Here is a 24432-nt window from a genome sequence, read left to right as displayed (position 1 = left end):
AAAAAAGTAATGCTTCAACAAGGTGAAAATAATCCAAAAATTCAATTAAAATCAGAATTCTTTACTGTATGTTTACATGATAAACTTTTTTGTTAACATAAAATTATAAAAACATAAGCCTACTTACTTTTGCATAGCCTTGTAACATTCTTTTCACATGTTCATATGAGGCATAAGCTCTCAGGCGAGCAGGAAGCTCTTTCAGTTGATTCAATAGTCCATCTAAACCTTGACGGAGCTTGAAGAAAAAAAAAAAAAAAAAGAAAAAAAAAAAGAAAAAAAAAAGAAAAAAAGAAAAAAAAAGAAAATTCAAATAGAATTAAAATTTAGAAATCTCAAAATTCCAAATTTTAATTGACATAGTAAATATATATATATATATATATATATATATATATATATATATAAGTAAAAATAAAAAGGCAAGATTTTTTGTGATCTGAATAATTTTTTTAATCCTGTTAAAACTCACCTTCCTAGGAGCAACAGAAAGCCAGGGTTTATCTTTGAGGTCATCAATTTGTTCCCAGATTTTAGAGAGTTCTGTCCAAACTCCCTTGAGGTCTTGCATTTCTTCATGTGCAACACGCATCTTTTCATCGCTGATAGTTTCATGGCCTAAAATTAACACGTAAAATGGAAAAAATACATTTGAATCAAGACAACATGCCTCCACCACCAAAAAACTCAGAGCATAGTTCATACAGATTTTCAACGTCCATTTTCAAGGACTTTTTAAAGTTTTTCAAAGCCTTCTCCAGACAAAATTCAAGTTTTCGAAACAAAATTTTGGGTTTGTTTTACAATTTACAGTGATTCGAAAAAGTGGTAAAAAAATCAAATATACAACCAATGAATGTTATCATAGTCAATAAAAGTTATTTTCCAAATTACCTGCATCATTTTTTGTTGTTTTTAAGTTGTTTTGTTTCATCTCAAATATTAGCTCTTTTTCCGACTTAAATTTTCAACCAAGATGGCTACTGTCTCATCCATTTATTTTTCAGACCGGCCAATCTCACTTTAGGTTATCACAATTTTCTTTTTTTTTTTTTGGGGGGGGGGGGGGGATTTGCCATTGGAGAGTCCGGTCCACAAAAGGAGATTTTTATTTATGACCACCACCACTCCTCCACTTCAAAAAAATTCAATTATAAATGAAAGGGAAAATAGGTAATAAAAAAAGAAAATAAAGTACAAAAAATTGTGATAATTGAAAAAAAAAAAAAAAAAAAAAAAGTTACGTCCCTTTATCCTGAGGAAGTTTTGTTATAAAGGTACGTAACTCTTATATCCACAATTTCGATTTTATTTTCAATATTTTAAACATATTTTAATGGTATTTTTAGTAATACTTTATTTTGATTTTATTTTTAATATTCCGACACGTTTTTACTGGACATAAGAATGCAATTTTCAAGGCCTTTCAAAACATTTTCCATTTTTTCAAGGTAATAATAGAAATAAGGCCTTTTCAAGGCAAAAGTTTTGTGCGAATTCTGTAGAAAAGCAGGTTTTCTGATATGATTAACAAGTTTTATTACTGTTATGATAAACTTCCAGGATCAACCTTTTGATCAAACTCCTAGAGCTTGTACAATTAAAAAATAGCTGTACGCTGCAATAGCAAAGATGATAATGACACTAACAGCATTGTCATGCTTCATATTCTATGGCAATTCATCACAATTATGGCTTATTTCTATATTTATGTAAGTATAAAATGAGGTCTGCCATTCTTTGAAGAGAAAAAGTAAACAAAAAATAAATCTGTAAAATCTACAATGTGTGAAATATTTGTAGTTATCTGGTTTTAATATGTGCACTACATACGTAGTTGCTACAACAACCATGTTTGATGATGCTATAAGAGATAGTTGATGCAACACTTATGGAACTTACAACTGCTGCTAAAAAAAAAAAAGCAGACGATATACAATTAGCCGTGACAGAGATTACATCTACAATATGGCTATTGTTACTAATGATACGTATAACATCAAAGCAGGACATCACTTACAGCCAACTGGTGTTTATAAGAGCGAATAAGATTATAATCCCTCAGTTTTGATACGAGAAAAATCTTTGAAGATCCTCAACTTGCTGTGTAGTGCAATTAAGCCACCATAGTGTCTTGATTGATAAATATTAAAGGGGAAGAACAACACTATTTTATATTTAAAAATCAAACATTCTTATTTTGTAATGTTTTTATCTTTTAAGTAAAAAAATCTATTAAAGCATTTATATTTATTCCAATATCAAGTATAGTTTATGGTTGATTGAACTTTTGACTATAAATTTTAATGGAGTTCTTTCATTCCTTTGAAAATGTTATCACATTTTCATGCTTTTATAAATTAGTTCCCCTGTTTGTGTGTGTTAAGTACAGCACACAAATTCCTAAACAACTCCAGTTTCAACTCGGAAAGTCAAAATTAAAAGGCACTAGATGAGAATATAGGAGGAAAGACCTTCGTTGATTAAACAAAACTACCTTACATCATCATGAATCGTTTAAAGTCTTAGTCTTCATGGATCAAATTGTATTCAGAGAGAATGATCATTAGAAGGGAAAAAGGAAGACAAGACATACAGAAGAAATGAAAAAAAAAAAAAAGATTTTAAAGAAAGGAAGAAAGAAATAAAATTCAGCGAAATAGTACTGAATAAAAAAAAAAAAAAGATTTCAACTAAAAATTGTTGAGAACTCTCACCTATGCTAATTGAATCTTTCATACACTGATTTTATAGAAGTATATTTTATCTTTATAAATCAAACAAATTATATTAGGGGATGGGGGGACAAAAGCTCAATATTTACCTGGTTCAGCCAATTCAAGGGCTTCTTTAGCTTTAGAAACATTATCTCTTTCTTCCTTAAGACGCGTGAATTTACCCTCGAATATAGTCAAGGCTTTCAATGCCTCATCTGGTCTCATATCACCCTAAAAAAAAAAAAAAAAATACATAAATAAATCGGTTAACTCCAAACTACAGTCAGAAATATAAACAAAAGAATTAAATATTTTTCAATAATATTTTAGAATTTTTTTTTTAGATCCAGGGTTATTTTTAAATCAGATGAAACTTGTAATAAAGTTTTAGTATATTTTAGTTTTTGAAGAAAAATACTAATTATAGAATAAAAGCAAGTAGGGAAAAGGTTTGCAAAAAACTTTCAATGAAATTGTTTTCTGTATTCTCAAAAACAATTGGAAACAAACAGAAATTCATTGAATACAATATTTAACTAGGAAAGTTGTTTGTTCACAATTTGATTAATATATACAAAAGAGTCCTTACTTTACTCAAGTCTATGTATAGTATGATTCTTGCAAACTAGATACAATAAAGAGATCATCTCAATTGCATATTACATTAAGAAAAATCGATTTTATTAAATAGTGGTATCTTAGTTAATGTTTCTAGTGAGAGAATTGTTATAAGTGTTCTATTTAAAATCGTTATTTAATAAATTTTAAACAAGAATTATATTGATAACATATTTAATTAAATTTATTTGGAATTATTATTCCAACAACGATTTTGTTTCAGAGTTATTTGCCCCTTCGGAACATAAAAAAAAAAAAAAAAAAAAAAAAAAAACTATCACCAAATAAAATAATTTGGGGTCATTTTGTGTCAAATCATCCAGGGCTTGACACCCATATCCATAGATTTGGCTATAATTTGCACTACAGATGGACAATATAGGAACTAAGAAATCCTGAAAATTTGAGCACATAACTCCAAGCGGTTTCCGATTTAAAGCCTTTTTTGTTTTCGTGTTAGGCGCATGATGCTGTGTTTGGGCGACAATTTTGTGATGGCATTTCTTTGAATATTTTCTGATTGAAAGATCGTATAGCCCTGAAAATTCACTGAAATAAGTTTTTTGACCCAAGGAATCCAAAAATGGCGTCAGATTTTCTCCAAAATGAAGCCTTATAGAGATATTAAGGGTTTTTGGATTTTTCCACATGTGCCCCAAAATCAAAGAAAGGGTGTGGCTGGTATGGTAACGCACTACTTTTTTCATATATTTTTTTTTTTACACATAATAAATTGTCTCTGGACCAAAAATGGTTAAAATTTTGTTTCGTTCACTCAGTTTGTTGAAAGTCAGGTATATTTTTGATAATGAAAAATATTCCCTCCCCCTATTGGATGTGATAATCAATTTAGATATGTTAAACTCACATCCCAGGCTTTCTCTGTATATTTATCTCGCACATTAAATTGTGTCTTGACCAAAAATGGTTAAAAGTTCTTGTTTTGTTCACTCATATTGTTGAAAGTAAAGACTTTTGAAAAAGTCTTGAGACCATTCAAAAACTATGTACACTCACTTTCTGCCTTTTTGACTCCCTCCACCCCTTTGTTCCCTTTTCTTATACAAAACATTGCAATTTTGATAAGGACAGTTTGTTTTAGCTAGGCCCCTCTCAGCGAACAATTTCATACACAAAAACAAACTTGAACTATTCCCAGAAGTACCTTAATGGGAAGTAACCAGTTTCGATTTGTAGGGGATTAAATCAGGGGAGTGGCCATTCATGCCAAATTTCATAAATTTCATCTTCAAACAGGCGTCCATTAAAGATAAAACAGTTGTAGTGAAATGGTATTCAGAAAATAGTGGATTTCTCAACCAAAGTCAGCATTCAACATTTACATGCTGTTGTGTTCTTTATGCCACTGAAATGCAGAAATGGTTTTTTGATATTCTTGGTCAGTTATTGTGTATGTCCTTCCAGTACATGTTGTTGGGGATACAACACAAAGAATTTTCTTGATGGGAACAAACCATGTATCATCAATCTGTGGCCAACTGAACGTCTTGCATGGTCCATGGGGATGCATGAACTTGACAGTTACATCACCTTCCTCTGCATTTATTTCATTCACGATACCAACTCACCAGAAAGAGTTATAAATACAGGTTATATATTGCATTGGTGTGATGTCAGAGATATAAAGAATTGATGGCAAGTTGAAGTCATGAATATCAATATATAGTTCATCCTCACTGCACAACTTATGGCCAATTTGTGATGTTGGCAATGGTACAAAAAGGTGACTAGCTCTGGTTCCTGGCACTGGAAAACCTTGCTTCAAGCGACTTTCTCAACTTCTCCATGGTTTCTTTACTGATCATAAAGAAACGGATAGCAGACATCTGGCAGATAGCAAGCATAGCTTTATAATCAAAGATTTGATTATTTAGAGTAACTGCTTAGACACATTGCGTTTTACTGAACTATCAATTTCATCACAAGGGGATTTTCCATGACTGGTGGCAAAGAAAACCCACTCACCTTCAATACCAAAGTCCTCCTTATGCAAGCATAAATTGATGAAATTCTTGAAGTTTTTATATTGAGCCCCGCAGTCATCATTTGTTCATGTACGGTAATAAAGCACATTTCATTATGTTATATTTCCGATGACAACACCCATGACATTGCATTCGTGTATCAAACTCAAACCAGTGTCTGAGTTTGATACACGAATGCAAGATCATCGGAAATATAACAATGAAATGTGCTTTAGCTGCTGATCAGAATCTCTAGTAAATCGGGGCAGGGTGCAATATTCCTTGCTCCAATAATAACTTTGAATTTAATCTTGTATTAAAACTTGAAGGTTTTCTGCAAAGTCTCCCAGAACAATTAGATATGATCGTCTAGTAGGATTACCAAAGGTGTCAATCAACAGATCTTTATATTCTGCATACGTTAATGTTGCATGGCTGGTTGTGTCCCATTGACTAAAATGAAACTCGTCATCAGGATTCATATCATACAGCTCCTCATACAAAATTTCTGCAATGCTTTTCTATCAGAGCAGTTTTCACAGCGATCCATCATACACTCTTTGTTAGAAGAATCACAAACTTTGAAATCAAATCTTTGCAAGTGATGTTTCACTTAATGGCATCGACATCGCTAGAATGCAAGAAGTTTTGCATTCTGATGTATGCTACAGACACAAAAAGAATGTGTACCCGTAGATCCAGCTAGAACCCACCACTTTGGATGCATCTCCGCAAATTTGGAAACCCCCACCTTGACATCGGGATACTTGTATTTAAAAGCAACATACAGATCATGCAAATTACAAACACATTATCAAGTGTTTTTGTTTGTGAACACCCTTTGCTATACTAACAAAACTTTTTTGCTTGGTATTTGGCGGCTGTATTCATCATTCTCATACATTGGCATTATCAGGTCGACTGTCTCGGGGGAAAAGCGTTTCCCTTTGTTAGAGCAAGGTTTTGACAAAATACCATTTGTTCTTTTCAGTTCTCTGGCAGTTCGAACAACATACTCAGACACCTTGAAGAATTTGTAGCTATATGCACAAAACCAGGAGCAAATGTCATGATTTGGAGTTGATCAGGAGTTGAAGCGCTTTTTAACTTCTCTTTCGCCAGATAATGTAATTGATCCAGTTCTGCTGCTTTTTCTTTGATGCCTGTTTCACTGGGCACAGTCAGTTCGTCAATACCAACTTTATCACCATGAATGTTTCAACAATTTGTTCTAACTTCTTTTTGATGCTATGAACTCAGCTATGAGAAGCAACACTGTGGAACTACAGAGGAATCATCCATGGATACTAGTCTCGCATTCAAGTTTTTTTGTGAAGTTTTCACAGAATTCACAGGTTCGTAGTCGGGATACGTTGTGTCAACTGTCAGGCTCACATATTTCTTTGTGCACTGACGACAAAGGAAGTGACCTGGTGTTACATTATATCGTCTTGTCTTCAGATCTTTTGCCATCTGCAAAGATATCGGTCATTCACCTGTGACCTATTGTGTTGTAAAAATCCACAATTCTTTGTGGTCTTTGCTCTACACTCAAACACATCTCCAAATTATTGTTTGTGATGGAAGCAAATGGTTGATAAGTTCACCTTCATTTTCTTTCAGTCCAGCTCTCCACAACAATGTCTCAACAATTCCTTGCTCCAAGTCTGATAGATTCTCAAGTCCCTTGCACTGATTATAATCAAACTTGTGACACGCAAATTGAGTTGAACACCAATAGAGCAAGCCTCGTAAGTCATCTAGTTCTTTTGACCCAGAATTTAAAAAATGTGTCTAAACCCCAGAAACATAAGAAATTGAAACAATTTTATATCTTTTGCATTACTTAACCTTCTTAGATGACATATAAACAAAAATTAGCAGTGCTTTGCATTTTGTAGATGTGCAGTGATTTACAGGAAAACCGATTTTTTTCATCAAGTTTTGTTACTTTAATTAACATTTTTATATTTTCAAATAGATTTCATGTAGTTTTAAGTATCCCATCATGAAAAGCAATAAAATTTTGTATTTTGATCATTTTAGGCCACTTTTATTTTAGGTCACTTTTATTTTAGGTCACTTTTATTTTGGAATTTCTAAAAAGTTTGATAGGGATTACCCCCAAGAACATCCCTGGAGAAAAATTTTTGAAAATTTATGATTTTTTGACACTTTATGATAGGTTAGAAATATTCAGGAAGCTATATAGAAATCAGAGCGAAAAAAAAATCACGTTTTCAGGAAAATATAAACAAAAGTTTAAAAAGTTGGGTCAAAATAACTGCTCAGTCTTTTGCGGGTTAAAAAGTTTCTCAATAAAAATTCTTGGCTTGAGATAGTACTAGAAGTTTAAGATTTTTACTATCCTATTACCAGTTTCTTATAAAACAGCTTATAAAAAAAGCACATTTTTTTCCAACCCTTATCAACTAATCTTGAAGACTGTAGGTCATTGAAATTTTTACCAGAACTTGACTGTTTTAGTATCTGGCTTACTCAAAAATTTATTCCAAAATTAAGGTGTGATGTGAATTTAACACAAGTTTGAATTGGTTATTACATCCAATAGAGGGAGAAAATATTTTTCATTATCATCAAAAATATACCTGACTTTCAACAGAAACTGAGTGAACGAAAGAAATTTTGTTTGTTTAACCAGCATATCAACCTTCTTTGGGTCATTTAATGCTGTATACAAGATTTAAATTTTTGATACTTTCAGAATCGATTTTCGCTGGGTATATTCGGCCAATGTTTTGGTATAGTTTGTTATTTGATGGTTTTTATATTTTATGGTAAAGATTTGCTTGTTTTAAGAAATTTAGAATGGTTTTAGGATTTTCTTTATTAAAGAGTTCTTTTAAACTTGTAGCCTTGTAGTAATGTTGACGAATTTATGTGAGATCATAGCAGTCCAGTAAAAAGTGTTTCACTGTATAAGGTTCGTGACATGGTATACATTTGGGAGGTTCTTCACTTTTTAGTATGTGGGAGTGAGTTATGTATGCGTGTCCTGTCCGGATACGTGATAAGATGACTTCTTTACGTGATTTTCTGGTATCTAGAAGAGTTTTTTAAGTATAGGGGTAATTTGGAAGAGTTTGTTGTTTTGGCAATTGTTCCAAATTTCTTGCCATTTCTTTGTGATAAAAATGTTTATTGAATGTTTGTAATCCGTATATGGGACCTTTATGTTGCTTATTTGTAGTTTTAAGGAATTTTTGGCTGCCATATCAGCTTTATCATTTCCACGGAAACCGTAGTGACTGGGAATCCAACAAAAGAAGTTTTGTGTTCCAGGATAGAATGGATCTTTTGTAACAGTTTGATGTGTAGGGGATTGTTTAATTTTTGATTTTTTATTGCTTCTAATACTGATAATGAGTCTACAAATATTATAAAGTTTTTGGAGTTTTGGTTGATGATAATATCTAGAGCCAGGTTTATGGCTGTAATTTCTGCACTATAGATAGAGGAGTTATTTGGTAACCTTTTCTGCTGAATAGTGTTTTCTGAAATAGCAGCACATCTCCCTTTGTTTTGATCTTTGGAACCATCTGTGTAAATGTGTGTCCAATTTGGCTAAGTATCCAGAATGTTGTTTAGTTTTTCTCTATAGTCTGCAGGGTGAGTATTGGATTTAGGATATATTGTCAGGTCTATATGGCTTTAGGTTTATTTAACAGCCAGGGTGGGAGTTCTGGTAGATTTTCCTCGTGGATGCTGGTTTGATCTATTGAGTTGTCTGTAAGTGGTTTTATTGTTTCTTCCATGTAGAGACCAAAGGGTTTAATTGCATTTTCTTTTTTTTTTTTTGAATAGATGTGTGTAGTTGGGATTGAAAGTGCATTGATAGGCAGAATTTTGGGGGGTTGATTTTAGTTTTAGATAATATTGTAAGCCTAATTTTTCATGTTTCAATTTTAGTGGAGGTTCATAGGTTTTGAATGCGCCCAGTGCAAGTCTTCATCTTGTGTGATTGGATAGAATCTAGAGTTTTAAGGTAACTTTTTCTGGTTAAACCATATATGAATCTTCCATAATCTAGTTTGGTTCTTATCAGGGTTCTTAAGAGTGATGAGCAGCCTGATCCCCACTCAGTTATTTGCTATAACCTTTCATCGTTGTAGAGTTTTAAAATATTTAAAACAAATATTTCAAGTGAGAGACGAAGAAGAGTTTTTTGTCAAAATTAAGTCCCAAAAATTTATGTTGATCAGCTATTTCGATTTTTGTTCCTTTTAGGTTGAGAGTAGAGTCATTGTGCATTTTTCTATGATTACAGAAATGTACACATTTAGTTTTGGTTATTGAAATTGCCATTTTCTGTCATTCATTGTGTTAGTTTGTTTATGCACATTTGTAGTTGGCGTTCTGAAGTATGAATATTTTTGGATCTAGGCAGATTACAAGGTCATCCACATATAAGGAGCCATTTATCTCAGTGTTTAGATAATTTACAATATTATTATTATTAGCATAACTGATAAAATACATCCTTGTGGGACTCCTTCCTGTATTTTTGTGTCTGATAGGGTTGGTCCGATACTTACTTTAAAACTTCTATCAGATAGAAAATCTTTTATCAGTATGGGTAGTCTGCCTCTTAAGCCAAGGATGTAAACGTCTTTTATTATACCCTGTCGCCATGTTGTATCATATGCCTTTTCTAAATCAAAAAAGATAGCTACTGCATGTTCTTTTTTAATGAATGCTTCTTTGATAAAGGTCTCCAATCGGACTATGTTGTCCATTGTTCCTCTTTTGTTTCTAAAACCACTTTGTAGGTTGGCTATTGTGTCGTTGGTTTCCAGATACCAATTCAGTCGTTTATTTATCATTCTTTCAAATATTTTGCAGAGACAACTTATCAATGCAATTGGTCTGAAATTTTGTGGATCTGAATTGTCTTTCTCTGGTTTAGGGATGAGGATCACGATAGCATGTTTCCAGCGACTGGGTAGTTTTCCCTTGAACCATATTTTGTTAAGCGTGTTTAAAAGAAGTGTTATAGATTTGGGAAGAAACTCAATGTATCTCATCCGCCCCAGTAGCTGTATTATGTGCTTTGTTTATGGCTTTTAAGAGTTCATTTTTAGTAAAAGGATAGTTGCATTCTTCTTTGTTGTTTGAGTTGAAATTTGCTTATCTTTTTTTCTATATCTTGTTTTGTCTTTTAGAAGGATTGACTAATTTTTACTGGAGGAATTGTTTTGAAAGGTTTCAGCGAGAAGATTCGCAATATTTTTTGTCTCCGTTATTTTGATGTTGTTTTGTAGGAGATGATTTAAAGGGGAGGGTGAGTTTTTACCCGAAATTTTCCTTACCATGTTCCACACTTGTTTGGGTTTGTATTTGAGTTTATTTTATTTATATAATCTTTCCATGATGTTCTTTTTGCTTCTCTAATAACTTTACGAGCCATTGCTCTTTTTTGCTTAAGGTTTAAATTGTACTTTGTTGGTTGGGAGTTGAATTTTCGTAAGGCAGCTTTACGTTGGCGAATTGCTTTTTGGCATTCGTTGTTAAACGAGGGTCTTTGTTGTTTCTTAGTTCTGCTACTTTTAGGTATACATTCATATGCAATGGCTAGTAAAGTTTTAGAGAAGTATTCTATGGATTTATTTGGGTTTTCCTCCTCAGAGTTTTTGTTGGCATTTTTTTTTATATTCCTCCCAATTTGCTTTTTTTATTTTCCATTGGGAGAGATGGATTTTTGTTTCTTTTAGATTTGTTAAATTCACTGGAAAATGGTTGCTACCCCATAAATCTTCTAGAACCTTCCAGTTATAGTCCATGAGGATAGTAGAGTAACACAGATAAATCTAATGCTGAGTAGGTGCCTGAAGCGGGATGAAGGTATGTGTTGGATTTATTGTTTAATATACACAAGTCTTTGTCATTAATAATTTTTTCAAGATTCTTCCCTTTCTTATCCAAGTATGCAGATCCCCATATATCGTTGTGACCATTAAAATCGCCTAACAGTAAGAAGGGTTTGGGTAACTGATTTATTATTTTGTTCAGCTCTGCTTCATCTATTGGATCTTGGGGTGGGATGTAGATAGTGCAGATATTTAGTTCTGTGTAGTGTGGCTGCTGCAGCAATGGCTTGAATATTAGTGTTTAGATTTATTTTGTTTTGTGGGATATTATTTCTAATAAGTATAGATACTCCTCCAGAGGCTCTCTGTTGGGTATTGTAGATGTGGTTGTATTGTTTGTAGTTTTTTATATGTATTTTATCTTCAGCTTTTAAAAAGGTTTCTTGGAGACATATGATGACTTTTTATAAGTAATAAGTCATTTATGTTGGGTTTTAGGCCCCGGCAGTTCCATTGGGTGATTTTTTGGGTTATGATTAGATTTTATGTATTTGTTTTTAACTTTTGTTAGTCGTTGGTGTCTGATCTTCGATCTTCCGTGTCTATTTCCGCAAATCTGTTTTGGATTGAGTCTCTTGGTCTGGAAGATAAACATGCTCTGTTTATTTTGGTTTTAGCTTCTTTGTTCGTTGGTGGTTTGTTTCCTTTTCCTTCATGGGCACTTTTTGGTGTCTGTTTTTTTTTGTTTTTTTCCCCCGTGTTTCTGTGGGTGTTGTAGCACTTTGGGGTTTTGTGGGTCTTTTGAGTTGAGTTTTTGATTTGGGAGTTTTGTTCAGTTTTGTAATCTTTATTTTCGTTGTTGATTTGTTTTATAGTTTTTTTTTTTTTTAATTCTTCCATTAGTTCCCTTACTTCATTGAGTAATTTCATAATGTCTTCTGATTTGATGTTTAATAGGTTTGCTTTTGTTGTTTGGTTATTTGGTCCGGTGGTATGCTGTATGTTTTTTTTTTTTTATTTCCGAGTATTTTATATTTCCAGCTAGGTTACGAGCTTCTTGGAAGGTTATATTTTTTGTATTTTTTATTTTAATAATTTCTTTTTCTTTCTTCCATTTGTCGCATTCTTTTGAAATTGCACTATTGCCTTTTTGGCAGTTAATACATTTTGGCTCTTTTTGGCAATCTATATGGGTCTCGTTTTCTCCACACCTCATGCATACTGTAGGGCATGTGCACCGGTCTCGATGGTGTCTGTACTTTTGACAGTTGTAGCATCTGAGAGGGTTTGGTGAATATGGTTCTATATTTATTTTTTCATATCCTATTTTAATGTTACTTGGGATTTGATGAATATTAAAAGTTAGAATATAGGAGTTTGTATCGATGGTTTCACCATATTTTTTAATTTGGATCCTTTTTACATCAATAACGTTTTGATTTTTTAGTTCATTTTTAATTTCTACCAAGGAACACAGTGATAGTTCAGAACTCCTCATTACTCCTTTACATTCAGTGTTTTGTGGGAATAGATTTTTACTTTTTGGTTAAAAGGTCTCCATTTAAAGATTTCTGTGATATGTTTTTGCCTTTCTACTTCCACTACTAGTGTGCCATTAGTAAGAAAACTTAAACAGCTCACATGCTCGGACATAACAACCTACTGAGCAAACCAAGCGTAGAGCTGAATGCAATTTGGACACCTCCAATAGAGAGAGAAAACCTTGAATAACATAGGTTTAACATTAACAAAAACCAACTAAGAATTGTCCAAGTGACATATGGCCGAGTGGTCCTAGATGTTGTATCAAAGTTTACAGTTACCCAAAGGTGTTGAGTTCAATCCTGAACAAAGGCAGTGAAAAGTAACATTCAAAACAGAGAATCAGCAACTATGTCCAAAAAAAAAAAAAAAAAAAAAAAAAAAAAAAAAAATCTCGCACCACGATTCAAACCCAAAACGTTTAGATAATGAACCAACGGAGCTAACATGACGTACATGAAATTTAGTCAGTTCTTCAATCTAATATAAAATAAGATCGTGCACGCTTTCAGATTTTAATATTTTTCTAATATTTTGTAAGAATTTAAATATTATTGATTAGTTTCTATTTGAGCATGATAAAAAAGAACATTTTATGTCTAAACTGAATTGCTATTTAATTTTAGCATTATTTTTTGTTTGCTTCAAAATTAAACATGTTGAATCCCTATACAATAAAAAAAAAAATGGATGTAAACAGTAAACAGTTTTATAACTGACATTAGGTTTGTCTTAAACAGGTTTTCATTATATTTCAAATGAAACAATGAGTTTCTTAAATTCTGTGTAACTATTTACTTTTTTAGGTACTGTAGGTTTAGTAAAATTTTAACTATTAATAGTTATATATTCTGTTGGGAAAATAAATTTGTTTTTATGTTCTAAAATCAAAAGGTTGAAGTTAAAAAAAAAATACTTTTATAACAGTTGAATTCTATATGAAAGTTGTTTTTTAAAATCTCATTCTTAGATGTGTTCAAATTACAAGGTATTGTGTCCTAGGTGAAATTATGAGTAATAAAATAATTCACAAACCTCAACTGGCTTCTCTTTCTCCCAGTCAACCATCAAATCTGTTGTTTTGCTCTCAATAACTTTATCCTCGGATACAATCTTCATCTGTAAACTAGCGACTTGCGTTTGGATGGATGAATCTTTGCGTTTAATGATGTCTGTAAATGCACTCCATTCACCTTCAATGTTATCACTGTACAGCCAGGCCTGAGGGAACTGGAATCGTTGGCGTTCCAGGATGCGTTGACCTTCTTTGTACATCTAGAACAAAATGGTTGACAATTTTAACAATTTTTATTAATGAAGATAATTAAAACAATTATAAAACAGAAATCTAAGAGCAAATTAGAAAGTCTACACTAAAAACTTTCATTTGATAAAGAATAGCTGTTTTTAACCAATTTCAATTATATTTCAAGAAAACGATTTGAAAGAAGTATAGACCAATCAAATATCAAACAGCAACTTAAAGAAATTATCAAGACTGAAATAGAAATAGTTAAATAACAGAGAGTGTCATAACACTTACAGCCACTTGTTTCTCCCACGATTTCATTTTTCTTTTAAGTGATTGCACATGAGTTATCAAACCAACAGCCTCAGATGTATTAGCTGTATCAATTGATTGTTGTTCCAATTCAGTCCGGGACTAAAAGAAAAAACAGATATTTCAACATCGACAATCTCAAAATTGTGCTGATTAAAACATACTCGAAATCGGATTTAAGAAATAATCAAATGTTTTCTTCACCTTTGACACAGAACCATGAAATTCTTTCATTTCATTGCTCAAAAGGGTTCCAAATTTGCTGAGAACCTCTTTGTGCCAGGAGTCGTATTTGAGAGTCACCTTCGACTGAACCTAAAAACAAAAGTAATTATTAAAAATGTATTAAATTTACAATAGTTTTAATGTTATTAAAAAAAAAAATTTTTTTAAAAATTGTTTTTTTTTTTTGTTTGCTTTTTTATTTTTTTACTTACTTTGCCAAACTGTACAACGATTGGGCCAATTTCTTTTTGGGTTTCAGTCGTGTCAAATGTTTTCCGTGAAGCTCTGAATCACATAAAATATTTTTACTTATGATACAAAATTAAATTTCTAACACAAGTAATCTAAATGATAGAATAAAATGATCTTATATCAGATGTAATTTCTATAAGTTTTATGCAGCAATCAAGTAGAATTGACCTTTATATTTAAAGATGGAAATTTATGTAATATTACATTGAACCTTAAGAAAAAGAAAAAGATCAATTTGCATTTTTTAAGTTTCAAACAAGTAAAAAGAAAATAAGTGTTTAATATTTTAATTTATTCAATTAAATAAACTAATATCAGAAAAAGAGTTTAAAAAAGTTATTTAATGAAACAAACTTTATTTCTTCTAAGGTTGCCATCCACACTTGAAGATTGTTTCCAAGTCTACCATAGAGCGTATCCGGATTCAAGTCCCACAGAGCTTGATACCGTAACCAAACCTAGGAAAAAAGTTTATTCATTTTAACTTTAAATCTCATAAAATTCAGAGGATATTTAATCATTTTACATTTAAACTAGATTTAAGAGAAATACAAGATTATACTTACTTCAACATATTCTTGAAATTCCTTGACAGTCAATTGAAGTGCTTCATATCCATCCTCCAAGACAGACTTGCGTTGTGGCATTTTAGTCAATAATGTACGATATGTAGTTTCCAATTCTGATTCAACATCAAGCCCAACCTACATAAAGAAAATTAGATTCAAAACGTCAGCAATACAATACTTGCATTAGCAAATTAAAAGATTTTTGATCTTAAAGAAAAAAAAATATAGTAAAAAGACATCTAAATTATAAACATTAAAATCTCTTTATAAAATGACTGGTTTTATTTGCATGGAAATCTTGCTTCATCATTATATTTAGTTTAATATCTATTTTACATGCTGGCAACTATTTTTAAAGAAATTTTATAAAATCATTGATTGATTGATTGGTTTTACGGCATATCAACCTACATGGTCATTTAATGCTAGAGTCTTTTTTATATACATTAATAGTTATAAGTTTTATGTATGTATCTGGTGTTCAGTGTTTATGTTTGCATAGTAAGATGAGGTATTTTTTTTTTTTTTTTTTAATTTTGTTGAGTAACCCTGTTATCTTTAGATATTTGAGAAGGGTGGTTGGGTCTACATGAGTGAATATGTCCTTTACAGTTTTTTCATTATATAGATTCAGTCGGTTTGCTTCGCATTTTGTTAATATATGATTGATGGTATATGGTTCCTGGCAGGGTATGCAGAGTGGGGCTTCTTTTTTTTTGAGTAGATAGGCATGTGTTATAGAGGTATGGCCTATTCGGAGTCTTGTTATTATAACTTCCTCCTTTATGGTCATTCTTTTGTTTAGTTTTTGTTTTCCTATGGTTTCCTTGATTTGGTTTTAGTACAGGAGTTCCACGACTCTTGCCATGTGTTTCTAATATATTTGTTAATGCTTTGTTTAAGATCGGTATGAGGGATCTTATCTTTGGTTGGAGTCAAATTTAATGCTGCTTTTGCTGCTCTGCCATTACCGTTTATGTTGATATGACTGCGTATTCAATAAAAGAGAATGTTTTTATCGTTAGGAATATCATCAAATCTATTTAGGGTTTTCGTGATTATTGGGTTCATTGATTTCCTGTTTTCCAGTGTTTCGAGTACTGATTTGGCATCTGAACAGATAATGAATTGTTTATCTTTAGAAGATTCTATAAGATCGAATGCCATACCAATGACTGATACTTCAGCACTGTAGATGGATGCTTTGTCTGGTAATCTTTTGATTAGGATTGTTTTATTGTGTATGGCTGCACATCCAACGTTGTCTCCATCTTTTGAACTGTCTATATAAATTGTTGAGTGTTTCGAATACTTATCTTTAATTATTTGGAATTTTTCTTGATATATGATTGGATTGGTTTTTGTTTTAGGATATTTAATTAGGTCTGATATTATTTTTGACTGTTTTGTCAGCCAGGGGGGGGGCTATTTAAGTTTTACAGATTCGTTTATTGTTGCACTGTCTATCTGGGCTTTATTTATGGATTCTTCCATACGTAGGCTAAATGGTTTTATAGCATTTTCTTTTCTATCAAAGAGGCTTTTGTATTCGGGGTGGAAGACACATTTATAGGCTGGATTAGTTGGACATGAAGCCAATTTTGTATAATACTAGCATGGGTGCCCGGCGTTGCCCAGGTATTTGGAGGTGTGTGTTGAGCAAAAAAAAAAAAAAAAAGGTGGTAGTAGGAAGGCAGGCTCGAACAGTACCGCGAAAGAGGAAAAGAATAAGGAAAAAAAATGTGACGTCTTTGCTGTTATGACCACCGCCAAACCGGAAGTGACGTAGGTCAAAATTAAAGCTAGATAATCAAAAAGAGGGGATGAATTTCGAAAATATTGGCAAAAAAGTGACCCTTCCCTGTAGAAAAGTGCCCAGTTGAGGGTGAAGAAATTAATGTTTTTAGTCAATTTTTCAGTATTTATCGTCTGAAGGGTCGAGCTTCAAAATGATACTGATCTGGTAAAAATCCGTCACCTCTGTCACAAGTTTTAGGCAGAAATGCAAACTTTGACCCCTTAACAGCCAAATTTCTGTCCAAAAACGGATTATAAAGCTTTTCCCAAATCTCACTACCCTGCATATCAAATTTTGAGTCTGTAGACTGAAAATTGACAGAGTTATTGTGTCGGGAAATGTACACAGACACACACACACACAGATACTTTCACAGATATATAGCTTGTAGTCCTAGTGTTTCTCTTCTAAGTGACAATGAGGGTTCATCTGCTTCTACATAAACTTTCCACCGGGGATGTGGGGAAAGCTCCTAGAGCCAATCTTAGCCCTTGGTGATGTATTATGTCTAATTCCTTTATGTAGATCTTTCTTGCAGATACATAGATATAGCATCCATAATCCAACTTGGATCTGACAAGGGATCTGTATAATTTAATTATTGAGTCTTTGTCTGCATCCTAGTCTGTATGAGCTACTACTTTTAAGAGTTGGATGGCTTTGTTGCATTTTTGTTTGAGGTATTTAATATGAAGAATGAAAGTTAGCTTTTTATCAAAGATGATGCTCAAATATTTATACTGATCAACTATATGTATAATTTCATTGTCCAGTTTCAATATTGGGTCATGGTGCATTTTCCGGATTTGGCAGAAATGGATGGCTTTTGTTTTTTCTTTTGAAAATTTAAACCTATTTTTTAGTTATCCATTCATTTATTTTGTTTAGACACAGTTGTAAATGGCGTTCTCTTCTTGGAATATGTTTTGATCTATAACAGATCAGGAAGTCATCCACATAGAAGGCACATTCTGTTCCTACATTTATATTTTTGACGATGTTATTTATTTTAATACTAAAAAAATGTGACAGAAAGGATGCTTCCTTGTGGTATCCCTGTTTCTTGTATTTTACTGATGGTTAGGGTATCACCTAATCGTACATTAAACTGTCTATTATTTATAAAATTTGTGATAAAAATGGGCATTCTGCCTTTTAATCTTAGCTCTTGTAGATCTTTTATAATGCCATGCCTCCATGCCGAGTCGTATGCTTTTTCAATATCAAAAAAGACTGCTGTAAGATGTTCTTTCTTGATGAAGGCTTCTCTGATGAAGGTTTCTAGCTGAATCAGGTGGTCCATGGGGCTTTCATTCCTAAATCCTGACTGATAATCTGTAATCAGATTATTTGTTTCAAGGTACTATACTAATCTGCCGTTAATCATTCTTTCCATTATTTTGGAAATACAGCTAGTGAGTGTTATAGGTCGGTAATTCATGAGATTTATAGAGTCCTTTGATGATTTAGGGATTACTATGGCCTGCCTCCATATTTCAGGGACGTTATCACTTTCCCAAATATCATTAAATATTTGTAGTAGGTAATCTGTAGATGTATCAGGAAGTTGTTTTATAAATTGATAATGGATTTGATCAGGGCCAACCGATGAGTCATGAGCTTTGCTTAGGGATACTTTCAATTCATTTTTAGAGAATGCCTGGTTCTATTTTTCTGTTTTATTTGTTCTGCTTTTTCCTTAATAATTTGGAATTTTTTGTTAGAGTTTTTGAAGGAGGAGTTTCAGCAAGACAATCTACCATTTCTTTCTTGTAATCTTTTAGTTATTATAGATCAGGTGTTTAGTAGGGTTGCTGTTACTTTTCCCTGAGATTTTTCAGATCATGTCCCAGACCATTTTACTTTTTGTATTTATTTTTCATACATAGTTTTTCCATGATGTTCACTTCGATTCTTTAATGGTTTTGCGAGCTTTAGCTCTACTGGTTTTATATTTATTGAGATTTTCTTTAGTTGGTTCTTTTTTGAATTTCCTTAGTATAGCTCGACGAGTTCTGATGGCTACTTTGCATTTTTCATCAAACCAGGGTTTATTATGGTTTGGGGAGGTAGAGCTTTTTGGAATGCATTCCGCTGCGAAGAAAGTAAGCTCTCTCTACCGTGCTAGAAAACTAACACCCAAAAGTATCCTGTACCTCTATAAGGCCACCATTCGCCCATGTATGGAATATTGCTGTCACATTTGGGCTGGTGCATCTGCTACTAGTCTCTTGCTCCTAGACAAGGTTCAAAAGAGAGTCGCCAATCTGATAGGCCCTGAACTGGCATCTAAGCTTCAGCCTCTGTCCCATCGATGAAATGTTGAATTCCTCTGCCTGTTCTACAAGTATTTTAATGGTGAATGCTCTGGCGAACTGCAGACACTTGTGCCCCCACGACATAGACACCCTCGACAAACCCGACAGGCAGCTAAATCCCACCCTCACAAAGTAGAGATCCCTAAATGTAAAAGATCTTTCTACTCCAGTAGTTTCTTCCCCAGGACTCTGGAATTCCATTCCAGGCCCCTGCTTCCCCAACTGTACTGACATGCAGAAGTTCAAGTGTAACGTGAACCGACATCTTGCTGCCCAAATCCCAGCATAGTACCCCAGTAGTTGTTGCCCCTGATAGTAGCCCCGACACCAAAGTGGTAATGTGCCTTGTTTGGGGTGAAAATGTAATAAAACAAAAAAAATTTTTTTTTAAATATATTTTGGTTTGGGTTATTATCCGATGTTAGTTTAGTCCGGCATAAATTTTGGAATTTTTTCCAATCAGCCTTCTGTAAGTTCCATTGAGCGATTTTGTTTTCTGGCATTGGATCATTGTTTCCAAGTGTAATGGGGAAGTGGTCACTTCCATATGAATCTTCTAGTACATTCCATTTGTAATCCAAGGCAAGTGTTCGATCACATAATGTTAAATCAATTGATGTGGATGTACCAGTTCCTGGGTGTAAATAAGTTTGTGTTTTATCATTAAACAGATATAGGTTTTCGTTATTATATTTTCTATAGTTTTCCCCATTTTGCTTGTTTTTTCACTTCTCCAGATCTCATTATGGCTGTTTAACTCTCCCATAAGGATGTATGGCTTTGGAAGTTGCTGTATTAGATTGCTCAAAGGTTTCTGTGATGCTTTCATTGGAAGGTATGGATAGTGAGCAAATGTTGATGGTTTTGTGGAGTGTTACTTTTATTGCAGTAGCCTGCAGTTTAGTATTAAGTTGTATTTGACTTTGAGGTATGTCATTTCTAATAAGGATTGATGTACCTCCAGAGGCTCCGAGTCCAGTGTTGTGTATATGGTTATACTGATTGTTTTTAATTTTTATATTGTCATCCGATTTCATAAAAGCTTGTTTTTGATTTTGGTCACTTGAGTTTTCAAGGATACTAGTATTTGTTTCTTGTTAGTTTCATTTTGGTTTGTTTTTAAAGTTTCAATTAGATTTTTTAGTTCAGAAACTAGTTTATTGAGTAACTCTTGGTAGTTTCATTGGGGCATTCGTTTTGCATGTGGTTGGGTTCTTTTAGACCACATTTTCCACATGTTTTGTGCCCTCTGCAAACTTCTCTATGGTGCCCATATTTTTGGCACTTAAAACATCCATATATAGTATAACTTTTTCAATTGTATATGCCAATTTAACTTCTTTTGGAATTTTAGGAGTATTAAATGTTAGTATATACATCGTAGGTATGGATTGACCGTTCCTTTTTATATTGATTCGGACATGATCAATCACTCCGTTTTCTTAGAGCATTTTTGATTTCTTCTGTTGCAGCTAATGTTAGTTCATGGCTTCTTATGACACCTTTTGAAGTGTTTAACCTTTTGTGAGCTAAAGTCTTGCATTAATTTTTCCATTCCTAGGAGTTTTTTGCATCTTTGTAGTTGTCTATCATAACAAGAAGGTTGCTATTTTTCATTTTTTTTAAACTGTTTTAGGATTACTATTTTGAGTTAATATCTTTTCAATTAGAAATGGAGACAGATTGCTGATTGGCCTTTTTTCCTTCCAAGATTTCAATAACTATAAATCTTGAGAAGTTTTCTTTATCAATATGTTCAAGATTGGATTCTTACTCACTGTCTGAGCTGGTGACATCTGAAACGTCAGAGTGAGTTCTTTTGGTTTTCCTGAGTTTTTTAATTATTAGATCCATGTATAGTTGATTAGCTTTTCATCTTTCTTGCTCTCCACCCTCCTTGGAGCCCAAATGTGGGAGATGTTAGGGGGGGGGGACCATTCGCCCTTTCATCCCAAGGATACAAAAAAGATATACTCAATCGGTAGAGTTTGTGCCATCGCTTCCCGATTCCTCCTCTAGTTTCATTTTCCCAGTTTAATAGAAACATCGGGTAGGGAACAGTTGTGTGGTTTTATCTCAGCAATTGATTGACCCTTGCCGCCGCCTTCTAACACTTATTTGGTTTGCCTTTGTTTGTACTAAGAGTAAGATATTGTTTTATCTTTAAACTTTTTTTTTTGTAATTAACATTTGCCGTCTAGTCGAGGTAAAGGACGAATTGGTTTGTTGCAGGGCCACAACTTTTTTTTTTCCCTAGTTATGAACTGCGCAACTACCAGTTTGTTTGTTTGTTTAACCAGCATATCAACCTTCTTTGAGTCATTTAATGCTGTATACAAGATTTAAATTTTTGATACTTTCAGAATCGATTTTCACTGGGTATATTCAGCCAATGTTTTGGTATAGTTTGTTATTTGATGGTTTTTATATTTTATGGTAAAGATTTGCTTGTTTTAAGAAATTTAGAATGGTTTTAGGATTTTCTTTATTAAAGAGTTCTTTTAAACTTGTAGCCTTGTAGTAGTGCTGATGATTTTATGTGAGATCATAGCAGTCAAGTAAAAAGTGTTTCACTGTGTAAGGTTTGTGACATGGTATACATTTGGGAGGTTCTTCACTTTTTAGTATGTGGGAGGGAGTTATGTGTGTCCTATCCGGATACATGATAAGACGACTTCTTTACGTGATTTTCTGGTATCTAGAGGGGTTTTTTTTAAGTATAGGGGTAATTTGGAAGAGTTTGTTGTTTAGGCAATTGTTCCAATTTTCTTGCCATTTCTTTGTGATAAAAATGTTTATTGAATGTTTGTAATCCGTATATGGGACCTTTATGTTGCTTATTTGTAGTTTTAAGGATTTTTGGCCACCATGTCAGCTTTATCATTTCCACGGAAACCGTAGTGACTGGGAATCCAACAAAAGAAGTTTTGTGTTCCAGGATAGAATGGATCTTTTGTAACAGTTTGATGTGTAGGGGATTGTTTAATTTTTGATTTTTTATTGCTTCTAATACTGATAATGAGTCTACAAATATTATAAAGTTTTTGGAGTTTTGGTTGATGATAATATCTAAAGCCAGGTTTATGGCTGTAATTGCTGCACTATAGATAGAGGAGTTATTTGGTAACCTTTTCTGCTGAATAGTGTTTTCTGAAATAGCGGCATATCTCCCTTTGTTTTGATCTTTGGAACCAACGTGTAAATGTGCATCCAATTTGGGTAAGCATCCAGAATGTTGTTTAGTTTTTCTCTATAGTCTGCAGGGTGAGTATTGGATTTAGGATATATTGTCAGGTCTAGTATGACTTTAGGTTTATTTAACAGCCAGGGTGGAAGTTCTGGGAGATTTTCCTCATGGATGCTGGTTTGATCTATTGATCAACCACCAGGATCCCGTCCCAAGACATTACAGGTTGCTACCTACGGCCAACAGGTAAGCCTATTGAGGGATTTCTACTCTCTACAAGGAGGGGGGGGGCAGTCTGCATATTCTGATGCCCCGCCGACAGGGTCGAGTGAAATCTGGTTCATTTCTTCAAATAAACATTCTTGGATTTTAGTTTGGTTGTTTTTATTATTTCCTTTCTTAATCATAAGGCTTGGTTTGATGTTCTTGATTGATTGTTGTTTTCATTCTCGGTCTTGCAGAAAATAAGAGTTTTGCAAAGGAAAAAGGTTGTAGTATTATTGGCTGGACTGTTTTAATTTAGGAAGCCAGTAAGGAAGTGGGGGGGGGCTGTCTTTGTAGAACATATTTAAGTTTTACAAAAGAGAATAGAAAACAAAAACAGGTGCATTTCGTCTCAGGAAGCTGGTAGCACCAGCATTTTAAATCAAGCTCAAATCTTATTGAAAATAAAATAAGAAAAACAAAATTACCTGATAGCGTGAATGTTGAATTCTAGGAAGACTGGTAACGATAGCTTCCCAAGCAAAAAGTTCCTGCATGATATGATACCTGGCATCTTCTACAGGAGGGCTCACATAGATGAGTTGGTTAGTGATCCGCAATTCATGAATCAGATGCTTAAAAAGAAAAGTTTTATTTTATTGGCTATAATATATTTTACTTTGTATAAATTATAAAATCCTAAGTTTTACTGACCAAAATATTAACCATTTTAAACAGAACAAAAATCTGGATTAAAACAAAGATTTTTAAAAGTACAGAAGATATTTAAATTTTAAACTCATAATTTTATTGCTAAATCACAACTGCCTTATTGAATTAAATAATTTGTTGGAGATTAGGAGCAATAGAAAATAGTTTTTATGTATAAATAAAAAAACAAATCAGATTAATGATTTTTTAATCAAAAAATAAAACTAATAGAAACCTTAATATTTGGTTCTCCTCCTGGTTTGTGTGCCATTTGTTGTGGCATATCAGTATCCATGGAACGATCTGGTTGATCTTCTTTCTTGCCTTTCAGACATTGTGTCCAGGCCTTTAAACCAGCTTCAAGACGGGAAGCCAAACGCTTTTCTACCTAGAAAAAAAAAAGTATATATATATATATATATATATCGATCAAAGATCTTGGGGGAAAAATCATTTTCTTATATCATCTTATAAATTTACAAATATATTTTAAAGATTTTTGATTTAATTGTATTTTTTAAAATGTGCAAAGTAACAAAAAGTTTCTACATTAACAGTTTGATGTAATTCATTAAAAATATTACTTTATGTAATAAACATGCAAAAATAATTTCTTAATCTCTAATTGAAACTAATCATAAGAAGATTGTTCTCCAAAAGAAAATGAGCAAAATCAATGCTTATAAAATATATTAGCAAAAAACAATTAAAAAATATATATATATACTCACTTCTTGGTCAAGTTTTGCCACCCATTGAGGTAAATTGGAGTAAGAGTGTAAACTAAGATTGTCTACAGCCTTTTGGATTTTGCTCAGAATCTCTCTGAAAGTCGATGCTTGATAAGCACAGTTTTCAAGTGACTTTACTTCAATAGAAATTTCTTCTTCAATGCTCAACAAGTCATCAACCTTAAA

The 24432-nt window shown here is 32.8% G+C and overlaps 1 protein-coding gene across 1 annotated transcript in view; it reads right to left on the bottom strand.

Moving 5' to 3' along the window:
* The window catches only part of LOC145293806 (cytoplasmic dynein 1 heavy chain 1-like), a 200546-nt gene that overhangs the window by 135180 nt on the left and 40934 nt on the right, over nucleotides 1–24432 (bottom strand). Inside the window, exons 18-29 of the mRNA XM_080140385.1 lie at nucleotides 24247–24426; nucleotides 23751–23903; nucleotides 23293–23439; nucleotides 15295–15432; nucleotides 15083–15186; nucleotides 14689–14761; nucleotides 14456–14566; nucleotides 14234–14353; nucleotides 13726–13965; nucleotides 2825–2948; nucleotides 473–618; nucleotides 128–238 (exon numbers count right to left, since the gene is read on the bottom strand). Of these exons, the coding sequence (XP_079996511.1) occupies nucleotides 128–238; nucleotides 473–618; nucleotides 2825–2948; nucleotides 13726–13965; nucleotides 14234–14353; nucleotides 14456–14566; nucleotides 14689–14761; nucleotides 15083–15186; nucleotides 15295–15432; nucleotides 23293–23439; nucleotides 23751–23903; nucleotides 24247–24426 (1647 nt within the window). The remainder of the gene's footprint in view (nucleotides 1–127; nucleotides 239–472; nucleotides 619–2824; nucleotides 2949–13725; nucleotides 13966–14233; nucleotides 14354–14455; nucleotides 14567–14688; nucleotides 14762–15082; nucleotides 15187–15294; nucleotides 15433–23292; nucleotides 23440–23750; nucleotides 23904–24246; nucleotides 24427–24432) is intronic.

The sequence above is a fragment of the Euprymna scolopes genome, chromosome 15 (genome assembly GCF_053919585.1).
Source record: "Euprymna scolopes isolate OS-2025 chromosome 15, ASM5391958v1, whole genome shotgun sequence".
Taxonomy (NCBI): Eukaryota; Metazoa; Mollusca; class Cephalopoda; order Sepiida; family Sepiolidae; genus Euprymna; species Euprymna scolopes.
The sequence above is the reverse complement of the archived record's forward strand: the minus strand, read 5'-3'. Positions and strand labels throughout refer to the sequence as shown.